General features: G+C 49.8%; 9 protein-coding genes across 9 annotated transcripts; 5 read left to right on the forward strand and 4 right to left on the reverse strand.

Moving 5' to 3' along the window:
- Nucleotides 1–1057: 1057 nt before the first annotated feature.
- N7457_009504 (uncharacterized protein) lies at nt 1058–2263 on the reverse strand (the record flags this gene model as incomplete). The annotated part of the gene is made up of 1 exon (XM_057180547.1): nt 1058–2263. The coding sequence occupies one exon, from the start codon at nt 2261–2263 to the stop codon at nt 1058–1060; it is 1206 nt and encodes a 401-aa protein (XP_057028933.1).
- Nucleotides 2264–2289: 26 nt separating this feature from the next.
- N7457_009505 (putative COPII vesicles protein Yip3) lies at nt 2290–2808 on the reverse strand (the record flags this gene model as incomplete). The annotated part of the gene is made up of 1 exon (XM_057180548.1): nt 2290–2808. The coding sequence occupies one exon, from the start codon at nt 2806–2808 to the stop codon at nt 2290–2292; it is 519 nt and encodes a 172-aa protein (XP_057028934.1).
- A 619-nt stretch (nt 2809–3427) lies between these two features.
- N7457_009506 (uncharacterized protein) lies at nt 3428–4741 on the forward strand (the record flags this gene model as incomplete). Its single annotated transcript, XM_057180549.1, has 3 exons — nt 3428–3497; nt 3551–3616; nt 3717–4741. 3 exons carry the CDS (start codon nt 3428–3430, stop codon nt 4739–4741), a joined length of 1161 nt encoding a protein of 386 aa, XP_057028935.1.
- Nucleotides 4742–5526: 785 nt separating this feature from the next.
- N7457_009507 (uncharacterized protein) lies at nt 5527–6039 on the reverse strand (the record flags this gene model as incomplete). Its single annotated transcript, XM_057180550.1, has 1 exon — nt 5527–6039. The coding sequence occupies one exon, from the start codon at nt 6037–6039 to the stop codon at nt 5527–5529; it is 513 nt and encodes a 170-aa protein (XP_057028936.1).
- An 821-nt stretch (nt 6040–6860) lies between these two features.
- On the forward strand, nt 6861–7674 carry N7457_009508 (putative DnaJ chaperone (Caj1); the record flags this gene model as incomplete). The annotated part of the gene is made up of 4 exons (XM_057180551.1): nt 6861–6867; nt 6922–6933; nt 6987–7047; nt 7098–7674. 4 exons carry the CDS (start codon nt 6861–6863, stop codon nt 7672–7674), a joined length of 657 nt encoding a protein of 218 aa, XP_057028937.1.
- A 579-nt stretch (nt 7675–8253) lies between these two features.
- sec53 (phosphomannomutase SEC53) lies at nt 8254–9311 on the forward strand (the record flags this gene model as incomplete). The annotated part of the gene is made up of 5 exons (XM_057180552.1): nt 8254–8355; nt 8413–8475; nt 8526–8842; nt 8927–9001; nt 9062–9311. 5 exons carry the CDS (start codon nt 8254–8256, stop codon nt 9309–9311), a joined length of 807 nt encoding a protein of 268 aa, XP_057028938.1.
- A 327-nt stretch (nt 9312–9638) lies between these two features.
- N7457_009510 (CCDC90 family protein) lies at nt 9639–10675 on the forward strand (the record flags this gene model as incomplete). Its single annotated transcript, XM_057180553.1, has 3 exons — nt 9639–10155; nt 10220–10553; nt 10618–10675. 3 exons carry the CDS (start codon nt 9639–9641, stop codon nt 10673–10675), a joined length of 909 nt encoding a protein of 302 aa, XP_057028939.1.
- Nucleotides 10676–12589: 1914 nt separating this feature from the next.
- Nucleotides 12590–13949, forward strand: N7457_009511 (uncharacterized protein; the record flags this gene model as incomplete). The annotated part of the gene is made up of 3 exons (XM_057180554.1): nt 12590–12830; nt 12860–13124; nt 13187–13949. The coding sequence occupies 3 exons, from the start codon at nt 12590–12592 to the stop codon at nt 13947–13949; spliced, it is 1269 nt and encodes a 422-aa protein (XP_057028940.1).
- A 201-nt stretch (nt 13950–14150) lies between these two features.
- Nucleotides 14151–14832, reverse strand: N7457_009512 (V-type proton ATPase 16 kDa proteolipid subunit; the record flags this gene model as incomplete). Its single annotated transcript, XM_057180555.1, has 4 exons — nt 14151–14221; nt 14286–14389; nt 14452–14608; nt 14661–14832. The coding sequence occupies 4 exons, from the start codon at nt 14830–14832 to the stop codon at nt 14151–14153; spliced, it is 504 nt and encodes a 167-aa protein (XP_057028941.1).
- Nucleotides 14833–15990: the final 1158 nt, after the last annotated feature.

The following is a 15990-nucleotide window of genomic DNA, read 5'->3' on the forward strand; positions in this document are numbered from 1 at the left end:
ACTCGGTCACAAGAGTTCTTCCCTCGAAATTGAGATCTCCGGTAAAGATATATCTGAGGATGACCCTCTACTGGGCATCTCTAGAGAGATCGAGATCTATCATGGTACGACTCAGTATAAAAAGTATGACCTGTTGCTTCCTGTATACGTATCTCATCTGCTATGTTAGAGCGGTAGAATCCCGTGATCCTCTCTCTCATTCGCATGTGTTCAAGTCTGAAACCCAAGTCTTCGATATCATCCATGTCATCATCGGCTTTGATGCGCTGCCATCGGCGAATCCATTGGCACTGGTAGTAGGAGCGCTACCAGGAGGCATTTCGCTTCAATTGCGCTTCAGTAATCGCTAATGTAATTGAATGGATGTGGTGACAGTGAGTGTGTAGTAGCATGATTGGCGCAGGAAGGTCAAGCAGATGCCTAGGTAGGCCACCAGAATGAATAGCGCAGCCTGGAAACGCCATGCCTTACAGTCAGATCCAACTCCGCACCAAATAGCCAGCGCACGATTATGCGTCAGCGTGAGGCTGACGTTGATCCATCGCATGCTAGTAGAGGAGCTGACGTCTCAACAAAAATAGGACTTGGGCATGAAGCTGGCTATGTTCCGTTCTTAGGTAGGAGGCACCGGAATGTGGCACTGCAAGATGTAAATGCCAGACACGCTTTCGCTTCGTGTCTTGTATACGATTTGTTTCAGCCTTAGGATGGCTTCCGCTGGCTTGATGAAGCTTTGATGAAGCTTTGATGCATGTTCAAACATGACTTCCCCAGGTGCAGTTGATTAAGGTCATCCGACTCTCAACCCTTGGGGATCCGAAGCTCTACAGATATCTACAACACCCAAGCCGGGACAGATTGAGTACTGGCTAAAAATGACGATAAGACATATGTTTGTAGCCTTAGAAACCTGATCTAAGCCCGGTCTACCTGAAAACGCCATTTGCGTTACGGAAGGACCGCAGTGAATTAAAAACAGTAAAGCAAAGAAAACCTCCCAGACCGAAAGTAAATTTTTTGAGAGGGATATCAGGCAACTCTGGGAGACACTTCAACATCATCGACTGGTTCGCTTACGAGCACCACCTCGTGTGGCCCCAGGAACGGTCCGTCTTTGAGCGACTGGAACTGGCTGGGCCGGACGCTCCGCCACCTTGGACACCTTAACGATTTTGACATCCTCATCTTCACTGCTCTCGGATTCCTCGCTGGATTCCTCGCTCGATTCATCAGCATCCGCCCCAGTGGTAGCAGGAGCAGGAGCAGGAGCAGGAACGGCATCTCCCCGGGACTGCACTGTCCCCTGAGATGAGCGTCTGCTTTGTGGAGGAGCTTGGTACGGAACAGTCGAGGGATAACTCATTCGATTTTGCGGTCCAACTCGGAGATCAGTAGGAAGCTGCGCCGGATATGGCAACGGCTCTCCGTACGGACCCATCTGCATTGCATTGTAATATGATGGAGCCCAGTGAGGATCGTCTGGCAGTGGTCGTGGGTACATAAGCGGTTGCTGCATCGACTGTGGTCGACCATTGGAGGCAAAGCGCTCGGAAGGGTATGGCGGGTAGGTAGGTCGAAGTGGTGAATTGGACTGCTGAGGACGGAGTGATTGTGTCGTCGGAGTCCGGGGGCGGGCAGCGGAAGATGAGCTGGAAGGTCGGCTATGTGTCGCAGTAGCGCCACGAGCCCAGTTGCTGAGTGGATCAGGCGGAAAAGCTGGGTATCCGGCGGGTGGTTGGTCTGGTGCGAAACCTGCTGCGCTTCTTCGAGATGATGGCCGCGACGATGTCTTAGCAGGATTGGCAGATTGTTTTGGGCGCCAAGTTCCACCTGAACCGTCCGCCTGCTGGCGCTTGCGCTCCAAAGCTTCCAGCTCGCGTTGCGATAATCGGACGTTGTTCTTCCCCAGCACTTGCGCGCGGCGAATTCGCTCAAGAGCATTGTCCACCAATTGATCCTCCTTGTCACGCAAAGCTAACTGAACCGCATAGGCCACCGTGCTATCCCCGTAGTCGTATAGATCATAGTTGCCTCCCTCCCCCGATTCAGAGTCATCTGTCAAATCGTCATAATCCACAGGTCGCCTGCGCGCCCCACGTCCTCCATACTCCATCCCTCTCTTATATCGACCGTTTCGCACCAACTCCCTCCCGTATCCATCATTCTCACCGTCCACCTCCTCCACCCGTGTCTCATCCCACGCCGCGCGTCCCCAATTATTTCTCCCCGTCCGTGCCCCTAGTGGTCTTCCCCATGGGGGCATGTCAAAAGGAGCTCGCGGCCGACCACCTAGACCGCCTCCTCGCAAAAAGCATTTTCAATCGGTTTGTCCAATAAAGCAGCGTGGCCAAAGACGGTCACGCCAGTAGCGCCGATCAACCACAGAGCAGTCGCCAGAGGCGAGGCCCAGATACCAACGGGGATACCGATGATGAGCAGTCCGGTGTAGAGCTGGGAAGTGGTGAATCGAGAGAAGCCCAGATCCAGATCACGGCCTTGCAGCTTGTTGATTCCGTAGATACCGCAGGTCACAAAGATCATGTCGAACAGCAGCACCAGGTTGGTCAGCAAGCTGTAGATGCTGAGCATCACAAACACGACGGCATAGTTGCTGGAGAAGTAGGACAGGTTGTAGTTGACGCGGCTCTGGGCTTCCGCGAAATTGGCGGGCTTGGACAGGCGCTTGAGATCGAGAAACTCCGAGACCGGGCGCAGGTTTGAGAATCGCGTACTCAACGAGGTGCTGCGCAGGCTGCTGAGGCGATCACCAAAACGCGAAGTAAGCATGTCAATGGGGATGGAGACCATTTTGGAAGATTGGTAAAGAAGGAGTAGAAACGAGGGTTCAAAACAGGAGCGAAGTTGTGAAATGAACAGATAGGATGTGATAGAGAGGAAGGAGAGGAAGTCAAACACGGAGACAACTTGGGCCTTTCCCCCTTTCGATTTTAGTCAGAGCACGGCCGTTTGAAAGGCCAAGAACTCCGTAGTCAGCGGCAGGAGTAAGAAAGATGAAAAGCGTTAGGTAGAAACCATCAAGGTTCTCTTGATGCCCTGACTAATAATAGGAACGGGTCCTCCATCCAGTGTTCCTGATTCCCTCAGCTCCTGGGTGCGGAACTGATCACGGAAGACATACGGAGTATACACTGTAGAGGAATAGAACTTCAAATCCAATTTAATTCTTTGGCTTGCTTCTCTTTATATATACGTGTACAGGAGCTGTCCGCTCAGGCATGCAGTTCAAGAAACTGAACCCAAATTACGTCCATTGGGCCACGTTTGGCTCTTCGCAGGTGGATAACTTCGAAGCCCGACCGCTTTTTTTCCTGCAACATGTCCTCCACTAACCCTCGACTGCTCATTCGTTCATTTCTATAGCCACTTCTGTGAATTCTGGCTTCCGCGGCATTGACCGCTCATCATCATGAAGCCTGTTGCGCTTTTCCTCTCGCTGTTTGTCTTCTTCGGCCTCGTTGCTGCGTGGTCCAAAGAAGGTGGGTACTGTTTACCCTGACCGGAGCCCCATACTCATGATTTTTGGGAACAGACTATGAGATCTTTGGTCTACAAAACGATGTGGCCACGAATGAAGGTGCCAATGTGACCTTCTATGGTACGTGATTTCTCCAATGGAACCGATACAACGAGCTTCGTACGCGTTGGATGCTCGCCCCAGGATTCTCTATCTAACTTCTACACCCGTGCTCCTGCAGACCTCCTCGAGATCCGTCCCAATGCCAATCAGGAGCAGATCACCAAGGCCTATCGCAAGAAGTCGAGAACCATCCACCCCGACAAGGTCAAGCGCGCCTTCATCGCCAATTACGCCAAGGACAAGAGCAAGGCCAAGTCAAACCAGGGGGTGAATGTCAACAGGGGTCCCACTCAGCGTGAAATCGACGCGGCGGTCAAGAATGCTGATGCTCGCTCTGCCCGTCTGAATCTCGTCGCCAACGTCCTCCGCGGCCCCAACCGTGAGCGTTACGATCACTTCCTCAAGAATGGCTTCCCCTTGTGGAAGGGCACTGGATACTACTACTCGCGCTTCCGTCCTGGTCTGGGCTCTGTGCTGATCGGCCTGTTCCTGGTCTTTGGCGGTGGTGCTCACTACGCTGCCCTGATCCTTGGCTGGAAGCGCCAGCGCGAGTTCGTCGATCGCTACGTTCGTCAAGCCCGCAGAGCTGCCTGGGGTGACGATATGGGTGTTCGTGGTATCCCTGGAATTGACTCTCTCGGAGCTACCCCTCCTCCTGCCCAGGAGTCCGGTGAGACCGGCGCCGTCGCCGTCAACCGTCGCCAGAAGCGTATGATGGATAAGGAGAACAAGAAGGATAAGAAGGGCGGAGGCCGTTCAAGTGCCCGTGCCTCCGGTACCTCCACCCCCACCGAGCAGCCTGCCAGCACTGGCGAGCGGAAGCGCGTTGTTGCTGAAAATGGCAAGACTTTGATTGTCGATTCCATCGGCAATGTGTTCCTGGAAGAGCAGAACGAGAATGGCGAGCGCCAAGAATTCCTGCTTGACATTGATCAAATTGAACGCCCCACTATCCGTGAAACAATGCTGTGCAAGCTTCCTATCTGGTGCTTTAACAGTACCGTTGGTCGGGTGCTGGGAACTTCTGCTGACGAGGAAGTGGAGTCGGATGAGAGCGAGGAGTCTTTTGTCGAGGAGGCTGAGACTACTGCCACCTCCAAGCCTCGTTCTCGGAAGCGTGGAAAGCGCTCCCAGCGATCATAGATCTATCCTCGCTGCACCTTGGGCGTTCATCAAGGCTTTTTTCGCTGATCACAAAAGTATCAAGGTTGGTTTGCTATAGAATTTCTGTATGGATTGTTAGTTGGTTATACCCAGGTAGAACCCAAAATGTACACATAATTATTCTCCATTGAATTCAAGAACTCAGCGCAGAATAATGCACATCAACTACGGAGTACTTGCCATCGATATCCCAGATCTGATTTTCCGGGGCAATTGGCAGCCCAAATTATGTACTTGCATATCCATGTCATACGTGGCACGCTACCCACAAACCTCATAAAGCCACTGAAGAGATCTACATAAGAGGTATCTAGGTACCGCGTGTCTGGGCGGGTCTTCCATAAGGTCAGTGCACCATTCTACCAGCTGCATAGACAACTATCTAGTGCGGTGTACACCTACCCGGTGTCGTATCCATCTTGGGCACCAACATGCGACTAGGTTGGTACAAATAGCGAGAGATCCCGTTTTTTGGATTCGGTCTGAAGCCCCGGGTGTCCTCATTGTTTTACAAGAATCAGAAGAAATGGATTTGAAGCAAAATCAATTCTATTGGACTGAGACGAGCCTTCCGATTCCTTCCAGGAAAAAAAAAACGGCAAAGCTCAGCAGACAAAGAGTTGGATATCGAAATCATAGAAGGCATAAAAGGCAAAAGTGAGTAAGTGAATCATCATGATCGTTATATGTTGAGGTCCAACAAAGCGTTGCAAATCGTGGAAAGGCGCAGATCAAATAACCCAGCCAGGGGATGTCAATGCTGCCTATGTGAACATCTTGGCAATGTTCATCAAGCTGCTGATGTGCTCAGACATTCCTCTGCCACCTCCATTATCTGATCCATGAGACTTCGAGCTACCACCGAGGGCCTTGGTGATCGCATGCGGCAAGCGAATCCCAATCATGGCGAGCAGCCTCGGCAGAACACCGCTGGTCAGGAGAGGCACAATGACCATCATGAAGACCTTCATTGGATTCCGACGAGCCCAGCGATAGATGTCACGGAACAGCCGCTTGATGTCGCGGATCATGCGCTGCACAAATCCCTCGCGGGGCCGAGCCCGCCGCGACGAAGATGAGAATGAGGAGAAGACTGATGGGCTTGATCGCCCTCCACTTCGTGTTCCCAAGAAGGATGGTGCAGACTTTTGCGAGTGGTGAGTGGAATGGCCTGATTTGCTGCGCGAACTGCGTCCACTATGCGTGCTGGAGGCGGGCGACCGCCGGCGCACATGTCCCACGGATGAAGCGGTTGATTTACCGTCGAACCAGCCCATTATGATGGTGTGTGGTATGCGCTTACGGGTACAGCTTTGTGCGCTTGGTGATAGTCAGATAAGACGTCTTTTGGGGCTGAGACGCAGGTGGTGCGCTGGCAGAAGGATTGTGGCCGATTGATACGGAAGAAAGAAAATTCTCAGGTGCCGTGAAACAATGCCCCTGATGATCTCGTTTGAGACCTTTTTTTTGCTTTGTGTGGCAATCAAAAGAGTGGAAAGAGACAGATGCAGGTCAGCCACTAGCTGCTGCGGAGATGTGCGATCTGTTGGTCTAGGCCGATGTGTGCACCCGCTTTGTGGATTTTCTATGCAAGCAATTTTTTTTGACAGTTGGCACGATGGGGATTCTCAGAAAAGGAGGTTATCACCGCAAGGGCTGTTTCCAGGCGAATCAGAGGAGATACTCAATTGGGCTAAACAGTCACCCCTAGCGCAAGAAAGGTGGCTTGGGTTTGGCCAGCTGAACTTAGTCTCCAATTGCATTTTTGCCTTGAACAAAGTACGTAAGAAGTACGGAGTAGAATTGACCTACTCCGTACACCATACACAGCGCTAGCAGTTTAGACTATGATGCAAAACATAAGAATTATATGTACAAAATACCTACTCCCTAGATCGCTTGGGTATAAGCTTGTTGCTTCTGGAGCTTCAGACCCGATGCCACTTGAATGGCCGAACCATGGATCGTGGTGAATGCCTTAGGCGGCAACGACGTCACTGCATGTGATGGCTTTCCATGACTCTGCCTAAAGTTCTACTTGAGTCTTCCTTAATACCCTCAAGTGGTGGTTATTTGAGATCGTTTACCAAGAGTGACCATGTCGAGTGCGTTGATATTACCCCGCTCTCTCGCCTAAATCAATACTAACTCGCAACTAGGCCCCGATTACTGTAAGCCCTCATCAACGGCCGAACATAACGAGGTTCCAGCTAATACAGACCAGACAAGATCCTGAATATTGCCCAAGATGCAACTCAACAACAGATTCGCAGCGCTTATAAGAGGTACGCGCATTACAACATGCGCCAAAACAACCCTCTAACTAAATCTACAGGGAATCACTGAAATCCCACCCCGACCGGGTCCCCGCCGACTCCCCTGAGAGACCTGCACGCACACGAAAATTCCAGGATATTAACGACGCCTACTATACCCTATCAGACCCCGCGCGCCGTCGGGAATATGACGCTACTCGCGCCTACCAGGCAGCAGAAGAGGAAGCAGAGGAGGACGTACCACCAAGCAACGCTGGTGGTTTCTCCTGGTCCAGCTTTGGGTTTGGCGAGAACCGTGATGACCGGGATAACAATCAATTTGGATCCGTGTTCGAAGAGATGCTGCGCGAGGAGGGTCTCGCCGAGGAGAACGATGGACAAGGCGGCCGACAGACTCGTCCAACCGGCCGATTCTGGGCTCTGGTCGGTGGTGTAAGCGGTGGTGCCATGGGTTTCATTGTCGGTAATTTCCCTGGCGCACTAGCTGGCGCGGTTGCGGGTAATCGTCTCGGTGCTGTTCGTGATGCCAAGGGCAAAAGTGTCTATGAGGTTTTCTTGGACCTTCCAACGCCAGATCGGACGCGACTCCTGAGTGAGCTTGCTGCTAAGATTTTCCAGTCTACTATGGGTCATTGATCATGGCAATCCAATCTGGGTTGCTCAGTGGTTTGGGCGTTGGGCACGTGGGAATTGGCTCTTATAGGCCTCGGTATGGAGTGGGTTGGTTTGGGACATTTTAGCTCTATACCCTAATGGCTGTAGGCCACACATGGTACAGTCTGAAGTACATATCCCAATTACATAGCAAGTACTCTGTAGTTAGATCTTCTTCGAGTACATACATAGGTTGAACTCTGTCTACGTGTAATTTCATGATTGACCCCTCATATCGTCTCTTATCGATAACGGCCAGGCACGAGAGGAAGGTTTGACAGGATGCCACCGCTGCATAACATGTTATACGTAGGTTCCGGACAGTGATGAGTTTATACCGACCACTAAACTGAAACGTCGCTTATCCGATATAGTGATATTGTCTTAACAAGTAAGACCAGGTGACCCTGTTCTCTGCTTCTGGACCCAACGCTAAGCTCCCGCCTTCGCTCACCGCTTGCGGCCAGAATGAGCCCCCCTCTCTATATTTACCCTCGAGTGGCCCGCAATTTTGATTGTTGAGAAATTCCATATTGAGGTTCAATTTCTAAATCACTCAAAATGACTGAAGCTGCCAGTGTCTATCCCTCGTTGGAGAACCGTCCCATCAAGAACACCGTTGTTCTGTTCGATGTTGACGAGACTCTTACCCCCGCGAGACGAGTACGTTGCGACGGGATCCATGGCTGTTGATTGATACTAATATCTCTTTTATTATAGCATGCCTCGCCCGAGATGCTCGAGTTGCTCTCTCGATTGCGCCACAAGTGCGCCATTGGATTCGTTCGTCCCGTCCCAACCAATGCACCGATCGATTCCCTAACATGATTCAGGTTGGCGGTTCGAACCTCGTGAAGCAGCAAGAACAGCTTGGATCAGCTACTATCGATGTTACCTCTCTCTTCGATTTCTGCTTCTCCGAAAACGGGTTAACCGCATTCCGCCTCGGCGAGTCGCTCGCCAGCAACAACTTCATTCAGTGGCTCGGGGAGGACAAGTACCAAGCGCTGGTGGATTTCGTTCTCAAATTCATTGCCAACACCAAGCTGCCCCGCAAGCGCGGTACCTTTGTTGAGTTCCGGAACGGAATGGTCAACATCAGCCCTGTTGGACGTGCTGCAAGCATTGAGGAGCGTGATGAGTTTGAAGCGTATGTGCCGACATCTTCATACATTTTTCGCCACTGCATTACTGTGGTATTGGCACAAAAGTGGTTAGCTGACACAGGATATAGTTTCGATAAGATCCACAACATCAGAAAGACCCTGGTGGAGTCCTTGAAGAAGGAGTTCCCCGACTATGGCCTCACGTAAGTCTGTCCGGCGAGCTTGGTTTCATAATATGAGACTAACCTAGCCCACCAACGCAGCTACTCTATTGGTGGTCAGATCTCTTTCGACGTCTTCCCCACTGGTTGGGACAAGACCTACTGCCTGCAGCACATTGAAGCCGAGAAGGGTATCTCAGGTGTCGAATACACAACCATCCACTTCTTCGGCGATAAGACTTTTGTCGGAGGAAACGATTATGAGATTTATGAAGACCCTCGCACCATTGGACACGCCGTCGATGGCCCTCAGGATACCATCAACCAGTTGAAGAAGCTGTTTGACCTGTAGATATGAGGTTACCACGAACAGGGCATGGATTTGTGATAGCGTTTACATGCGAGGTTTGATTCAAATCATTGAGAAAGGATTTGGTCAAAGATAGATCAAGATAATACTCTAATTGCATGGAATGAGGATATAACCCTGGAATGTAACAAAGGGCCATGCAAGTGGACCAACGGGGGCGGACAAGTAATCTGGGGCCGGGAAACTCGTCCTTTAGTCATCCCGGCCGTTTCCCGATCCAGGCCCGGAATCTTCTATGTAAGCTTCACTTTCTGCGTCAAACTTCCCAAGTGCAATTATTGAATTGTCTACTTGCCCGCTGTCGCTGACATGGCGCCTCAAAAACACGTCGTGGAGATTCCGCGCAACATCCTCCCCCGCTTGACTTGGAACAGCTCCTCTTCGCTCGTCACCAACCTTCCCGCACTCGCGATAAGTCAACGGCGACCATTCCCGCAAGGCTGGAGTCCTTTGAAACAACAAATTGCTTCATTATGCCTATCCACTCAGTCTTCTCGTTCTATCTTCACATCCTCCCGGGAAGTCATATCCGAATATCTCGTTTCCCGACGAATCTCTATAACGACACCGGCAACATCTAAAACCCCCCGCGGCAATCCTATCCGACATAATGGTGTTTATGTGGCTACTTTCAATCCCGCTCGCCGTGCGTTTCATGCCACGCCAACCCGGAACCGCGATCATCACTTTGATACACTGAAATTCGTGAAGCGCCTGCAGACAGAGGGCTTCAGCGAGGAACAGTCCGTCGCCATGATGCGGGTATTGAACGATGTCATTCAAGAGTCAATCCAAAACCTGACCCGGACTATGGTCCTGCGGGAAGGTATGTAACCCGGCTTCCGGGAAGTTTGCTTAGTGCGGAAGTCTAACGTGAAATGATTTCCCAGACTCGGAGAGATCGACTTATACACAAAAGGTGGACTTCGCCAAATTGAGATCTGAACTACTTAATGCAGATTCGACTGAGGCACAACTGACCCGCTCATCACACGAGAAGATCGCAGCAGATCTAGCCAAGCTGAACTCCCGACTTCGCGATGAAATTGGCCGAACTCAAGCCTCGGTTCGGTTAGATCTGAACCTTGAGAAGGGTCGGATTCGGGAAGAAGCAAATGGCCAAGAAATGCGGATTAAGGAAACTGAAACGCGAATTGAACAGGAAGTAGCAGGGCTGAGAGAACGAGTGGAGGCTGTCAAGTTCTCGACCTTGCAGTGGCTTATGTATGACACCCGAACAGATTCCTTAATCGGACGCGAGCTTATGCTGACTTTCCTTTCTCTCCAGGGGTGTGTGTACCGGTACTGCAGCTCTTATTCTTGGTGCCTGGCGCCTGTTTATGTGAATTTTGGGTCAAAATCCCATCTGCATTGTACACGGAGTGATATTTTCTATTGGCGGGGTTTACATGAGACTTTGATGTCTTCCAAATTTTCTTTTCTTTTGTACACATATTATACTCTCTACTCGTCTGGCCATGCTTTCCAGCTCACAAAGGTTTAGACAAAACCAACCATTTATTGCAAACTATCAAGAAAAATCTTGAAGTATTTCTGATCTCGTTCTCACAAGCTCCATACCATGTTCACTCTGTAGAATATCTTCCCGTGCCGGTTACTTATTGACTGTGGCTACATACATGTAAGGATCTACGTTGGAAGCCCGACGCACTTTCCCTTTATCTTGCGCCTTATCGCTAGGGGCTCTGTGCCATCACACGGAGAATCACCTAGTCTGTTAGCCTGACGCCGTTTTAGGTGATCACAATAATCTATCTGCCTAGGTAGGCAACGAGAACAAAATCACTAACAGACTAGGTCTCCCGGCACGCTTATCTTGACTGGTGATGGATCCCTAATTCCCCATGGAGTATTGTTTTACCCGGCTAGCTGTCGGCTCTTTCTTTATAATTCTGCTCTAGATCGCAATCACATTCTATAATGTTTTCAGGTCGAATCACAGGCCTTGAGCTCAAACTTCGCAGTTGGCACTTGGTCAACAACCAGTGAAGTCTCAAGAGACTTGTATAACAACGGACACCGTCTGGTCTATTGATCACAACGGTTCCAAGTCGAATGTAAATAACATCCAAAGCAAACCGCCTGTGGTCAGTTCAAGCTTGACACTGCTAGCGATCATGGGTTTGGTGGCCATATGTGGGTGGATGCTCTGGGGGTATCTCGCCTTTGGCTTTCTCGTAGAGCGGGGGTTTGCTCCAAAGAAACATGGGAAACGAGTTACTCGGTCACGTTTGTCTCTGGTAGCGGCACCTCCCGGGACAAAAAGAACCCTGAAAATCCGCTACGCACTACATACTCCGTAGATTTAGTACCTAGTTCATACAGCCACTCGCCTCTCCCTCTTCCCGCTTAGCTCTTTTCCAGCCAAGTGCTATCCTACTGCTGACTATCATGTAGCTACGGAGTATATACTCTGTATTTAATGATACCCCTGGGCAGCTTAGATATTAAGTGGCATGTTAGCCGAGCCAAATGTGTCGCAGTAGTGTATCAACTATCTTCTAGAGGCCCTTCTCCAAGACAGAGAATGTCATTATGGCCGAACTTCTCTACATGTTAATCGTGCGTCCCTAACTCAATCAAATCTCGGCTATCACGGGGTTCGGTCGATCGGGGTTCGGTCGATCTTCCCCGATTCCTTCCGATTGGCAGAAGCTGGCCAGGACCCAGTAGCCGGCCCGACCCTTCGAGCTCATACAGTCACTCGTCTCCGCCTTCCCCCTTCTACATATAGCCTAGCTCTTTTGCTAAGTGCTGCCACCTATGCATGTAGGTTGAAAATTCGAATCACTAGCACATATCACTTGAAAATTCTGTCCTATCGAAAGCGACCTCTCGCGTGAATCATGGGTCTTCGTAAAGGTTAAGGCTCACGCGTCGGCTCCGAGCTCTTCGTAACTTCTTGATACCCGTTTTGGACAACCGTTGATTCGGCTCAGGACATGCAATGAGGTTACTCCGTACATCGCGCCGAGTTTAGCTATCTCGCAGCAGTCTTAGACGCACGCAGACCCAAGCGGATCCTTGCAGGAGTCATCTCCGAGAGTACTCCGTAATGACCTACCGAATGCATGTTCCTGAACACGCGATATGTCATCCACGAGCAGACTGGTTTTTGTCCTCTCACAGATGCACTACTCATAATTGCAATGTTCGCGAAAGCCTTGTCGCAGCCATTCCCATTTCAGCACTCATAGAATCTATTGCACACTGGCTGATGCCTGGGAAGATTCATCACGATGGCTCTTCCCTACTTCACTCATTATCTCAAGTTTCGCGCGTTGAGGATACTTCTTTCAGCCTTGTTTGTATGGCTCTTATTGTTTCAGCTTTGCCGGATCAAATTCTGGCGCGATCCACACTCTGCCTTCTTCGAGGACCGCCATGTGTATGAGATGGATTACAGTCTTTATCGGGAGCGCGAAGCATGGCATTTCCTATCTCGACACAACTCCGATATTAACCCCCCTCCTACGTCAAGTCCGATCGCACACCTACTGTTTGTGTAGCAATCGTCACGGTTCGACGACACTTGGATGCCTATTTTGAGCCATCTGTTGGTTCATTACTTGAGGGACTGGACGAAAGAGAGAGAAGCAAAGTATATCTCAGTGTACTATTTGCCGATACCGAACCAAGGGTACACGCTAGCTGGGGTCAGAAATGGGTAGAGAGGCTCACTGACTCGGCTACAACCTACAATGTATCGGATGAGCAATTTAAGCATTTGCAAACCCTGGAAAGGGAAAAGAACATTTATGAAAAAGGAGTATTGTGGGTACCCATATCATGACCAAGATCCGACGAGTGACACCAAAAAAGCTAATCAATGGCAGTGACTACTTATATGCACTACGAAGCTGTCAGCAACTGAACACTTCCTACACCATCATCTTCGAAGACGATATCATAGTCGCTACAGCATGGTTCTCGAGAACGTTGAAGGCGCTGGCGGATATTGCCCGACTCGAACGACAGTCGGGGAAGCCCTGGATCTATCTCCGACTCTTTTATACCGAGACGGCATTAGGTTGGACAAGATCGGACTTTGCGTATAGTTATATGCCACTTGTCTTTGGGATTCTGATACTGTCTGGATTAATATGCTTGATCTTTCTTCGCCGCTCCCGCTTCACGCGATTTCATTTAGATCCTACTAGCATAGTGGTCATCTCAATGGTTTGCATTCCTGCATTCACTGCACTTGTCTACATGGTCGGCAAGTACAACTTAATGCCTCTTCACGGGGTTATTGAGATGAACAAGTCTGGTTGTTGCACGCAGGGACTAGTGTTTCCGAGGGAGCGTGTGGATGGACTGATTGACTTTTTGAGCGCACGAGGACATGGACAGACGGACTCTATAATCGAGGAATACGCCGACTATCACAAACTGAATCGATACGCATTGGCACCGCCGCAGCTCCAACATGTGGGTTTGAAATCAAGCCGGGATAATCTCGACATCAATACACGCAGCACATGGGCATTTTGGTTCGAGACCAATGATCCAAGTATACTCAGCGAGGACCACCGGAGACTACTAGAAGACCATGATGTGAAGAGGATGCTGAATTTGTCAAGTACAAAATATGATTGAAGTGATAAATTGGAAATTTCTCGTTCGATTTTATCGCGAAACGAAGCCATCATCTGTGTTCTGTGTCCCTATGTCCTCGATCCCATGGCATGTAGAACCCAAGAAACCCAAGACCCCCGGGGTACATCATGTACATCTATTGTCACTGTAAGCCATCTTCCTCACTGCATCATCCGTAGCTCTAAGGAAGCAAAGGGTTAATCAATCACACGGATAATCAATGACGCCTGCCCTGGAATTCATGAGGAGAGCGACAATCAACCCGTATAAGCCTTCATCTCAGATGCATTAGCCCTATCTCAAATGCCATTGCGAACATGGATTTTCACATCTCACCTAAGACTTCAGCAAAGATTAGGATTAGTATCATGCCGACATAAAGCCGAGGCTGCTGAGCCGTTCCTCGGACTCCAGCGTCACCAACAATTCCGATCGCAAACCTTCATCCTAATCAGCAAACTCGCCGAAAGCTATAGAGGTTTCCAAAGTTTGTTCAACTTACCCCGCGGCTAGTCCACAAAGACCTACTGACAGACCTGCACCCAGTTGAAGTAGGCTTGTATAGAGAGGGACTCTTTGCGTGAGGTTGTTCGCAATTAAGACCGAGACCACTAGCCCATAGATCCCGAGAATACCAGCCATAACAACAGGGACGATGTCTAGCACCTTTATTAGCGCTGGATCACAGTTCATTCTTTCAATCAGGCATACTTTTCACGATGAGATCAGGTCTCATGATCCCCGAGGAGCAAATCCCGACACCAGACTTGGCAGTTCCATAGGCTGCACCAAAGGTCGTGAAAATGATGGCACTCGCACAGCCCAAGGCTCCAAAGAATGGCTGTCCACGGACATTCAATATCCAGAAGACTCCATCGTGCATCAGCCGATAAACCGGAGGAGACTTACTGCGTACGTAGGACTTTATGCCATCAGTTAATGGTCTCACGAGGCTGCTATAGTATGGACGGGTGGATAATTAGCCTCACCAAAATTCGGACAGCATCTTGTCTTTTATTTTATTAACAGGTGATCTGGTGTCCGAATGCTTCAACGAGACACAGAACAATAAATTGGGGAGAACAAAGTCAGTGAAGGTTAGGCAGCAAGTTAGCTCTAAATAAGAGGAGGTCCGCCATACCCTGTCAGTTCATCCTGTAAGCCATTAGAGATCTCACCGCAAGGAAGACATTATAATTGGCGGCCAAATCACTCGCCAACCTTTGTTCTCGTGGCGGAGGGCCCACCAGGTAATGATTGGGAGCCTGGGGCCTGAGACCGATCTGATGTAACCCTACCGCGCATACCTACTCCGGAGAAGCCAGCTATTTTGGGGATTGAATCGCCATCCCCAAGCAGTGTCGCAGAGTCTATGTCTGTATAATAGCAAAATTGGCCATTTTTTCTAGCCTCCTGGTAAATTACGTTACTCAGCCGTGCTGAAGTCTCTAGAAATGTTTATGTTCACCATCGATAGACCAAATGTGGCCAACTGACGATGGGCATATCACAGCAATTTTTGTTGATGTGCCACTACAAACAGTGCGATCCTCTGTTCGAGGGTTCAACAAAATCAATCAATAGAACTCCAGATATATAGTGACAAACAGACATCGATATGGTTGATTACTGCGGAGTGATTGATGAACCCTACAAGTATACTGCCCATCTCGTCAATCTCTATTGCGGTTAATATTGATCTGGTTGAAAAACACTGGGATGGAGCTATTGTTGAGTGGTTTTCATAACAATCAGTTGTTCCGGCCAGATTTGGCTTACTCACTCCTATTGTGCATAAATAAGCGCTTTCGAGGAAGCAAAGGCCAACACGAGGGAACATACTCCGTATTTATCGCGCCTCTAGGTATTCCGTAGGTTTCCTATATGTACGTGTAGGTGGGTACTGTCATCGGGGAAAAGGCGGACTCCACATTTAGCCGAGATTTAGCCACTTATCTTATCATCACATGATGATTGCGATAAGATAAACCCGTCGCATTTCTCTCCCCTCAACTCTCTCCATTCGTGGCGACAGCATAGG

The sequence above is a fragment of the Penicillium paradoxum genome (assembly GCF_028828445.1).
Source record: "Penicillium paradoxum strain IBT 22861 chromosome Unknown utg000007l_segment0_segment0, whole genome shotgun sequence".
NCBI classification, from domain to species: Eukaryota; Fungi; Ascomycota; class Eurotiomycetes; order Eurotiales; family Aspergillaceae; genus Penicillium; species Penicillium paradoxum.